The sequence below is a fragment of the Haplochromis burtoni genome, unplaced genomic scaffold, assembly GCF_018398535.1.
Source record: "Haplochromis burtoni strain Fernald_Lab_line unplaced genomic scaffold, NCSU_Asbu1 Contig_663, whole genome shotgun sequence".
NCBI classification, from domain to species: domain Eukaryota; kingdom Metazoa; phylum Chordata; class Actinopteri; order Cichliformes; family Cichlidae; genus Haplochromis; species Haplochromis burtoni.
In genome coordinates this window covers 7700-8669 of record NW_024583024.1, presented here as the reverse complement: position 1 = coordinate 8669, position 970 = coordinate 7700, and the positions used below count along the sequence as shown (strand labels likewise).

The 970-nt window shown below is 37.4% G+C and overlaps 1 protein-coding gene across 1 annotated transcript in view; it reads left to right on the top strand.

Moving 5' to 3' along the window:
* Positions 1–970, top strand: part of LOC121812577 (obscurin-like) — a 31063-nt gene that overhangs the window by 23330 nt on the left and 6763 nt on the right. Inside the window, exons 2-3 of the mRNA XM_042215148.1 lie at positions 164–217; positions 640–906. Coding sequence (XP_042071082.1) covers positions 164–217; positions 640–906 — 321 coding nt within the window. The remainder of the gene's footprint in view (positions 1–163; positions 218–639; positions 907–970) is intronic.

The window sequence follows — 970 nt, the reverse complement described above, 5'->3', positions numbered from 1 at the left end:
CTGGTAGAGTCTAAATATCATTTAATCTGTTTGGTAAAAACTAAACTTTTTATTGTTGATTTTTAGTGAAATTTTTACCAGGACATAAATATAATTAAAATTAACAAGAGCAATAAAACCAGGATAGATTTTTAATGATAATGATATATTTTTATTTGAACAGCTCCTCCTGAGCCCACCGTGACCCTCCAACCATCCACGACTCAGATATACAGAGGTGAGAAAGTCACTGTCAGATATAAGTTTCAGGGATACAAGTTAAAAGCATCTCCTCACTTATTTTATTTGTATTGCACAATTCATCCAAAAACAGAACAAAATACTAACAAAAGCAGTGTAAAACAATAAAATTAATTGTCCTCATTTTAGGAGAGACTGGTCTGCTATGTTAGCCTTTCTCAAACTGCTCGTATGTTTACTCATAGCAGCAGTTTTTTCACTTCGTTTATCTTTAAATCTCCAGCTCTGAATCCACCACTGGAGGTATAACAGCATTGTTAGCAAACAACAGCTAACTCACAACGAATGGATTATATGTTCATAAATGTATAAAACATTTAAAAAGTATAAAAACAACTTTTATTGTTGATTTTTTAAGTCAAATTATCAGTCTACTCATGCTATGTTTTATTTGATCAGCTCCTCCTAAGCCCACTGTGACCCTGCAGCCACCCTGGCCTCAGATATACAGCGGTGAGACAGTCACTGTCAGATGTGACATTGAGGGAGGTGAAGGAGCTCAGTGGACGTATAAATGGAGACCAGCTAAGGTAAACACACCTCCAACATCCAGAGAATACAGAATCAGCAGCGCTGCTGAGTCTGACAGCGGAGGATACAGCTGCCAGGGCAGAAGAAACTCTTCCTGGACAGAGTGGAGTGACATCACCACATTGAAAGTAACAGGCAAGTTGAGATAAGATAAGATAGAACTTTATTAATCTCTTGGGTGGGTTCCTCTGGGAAATTC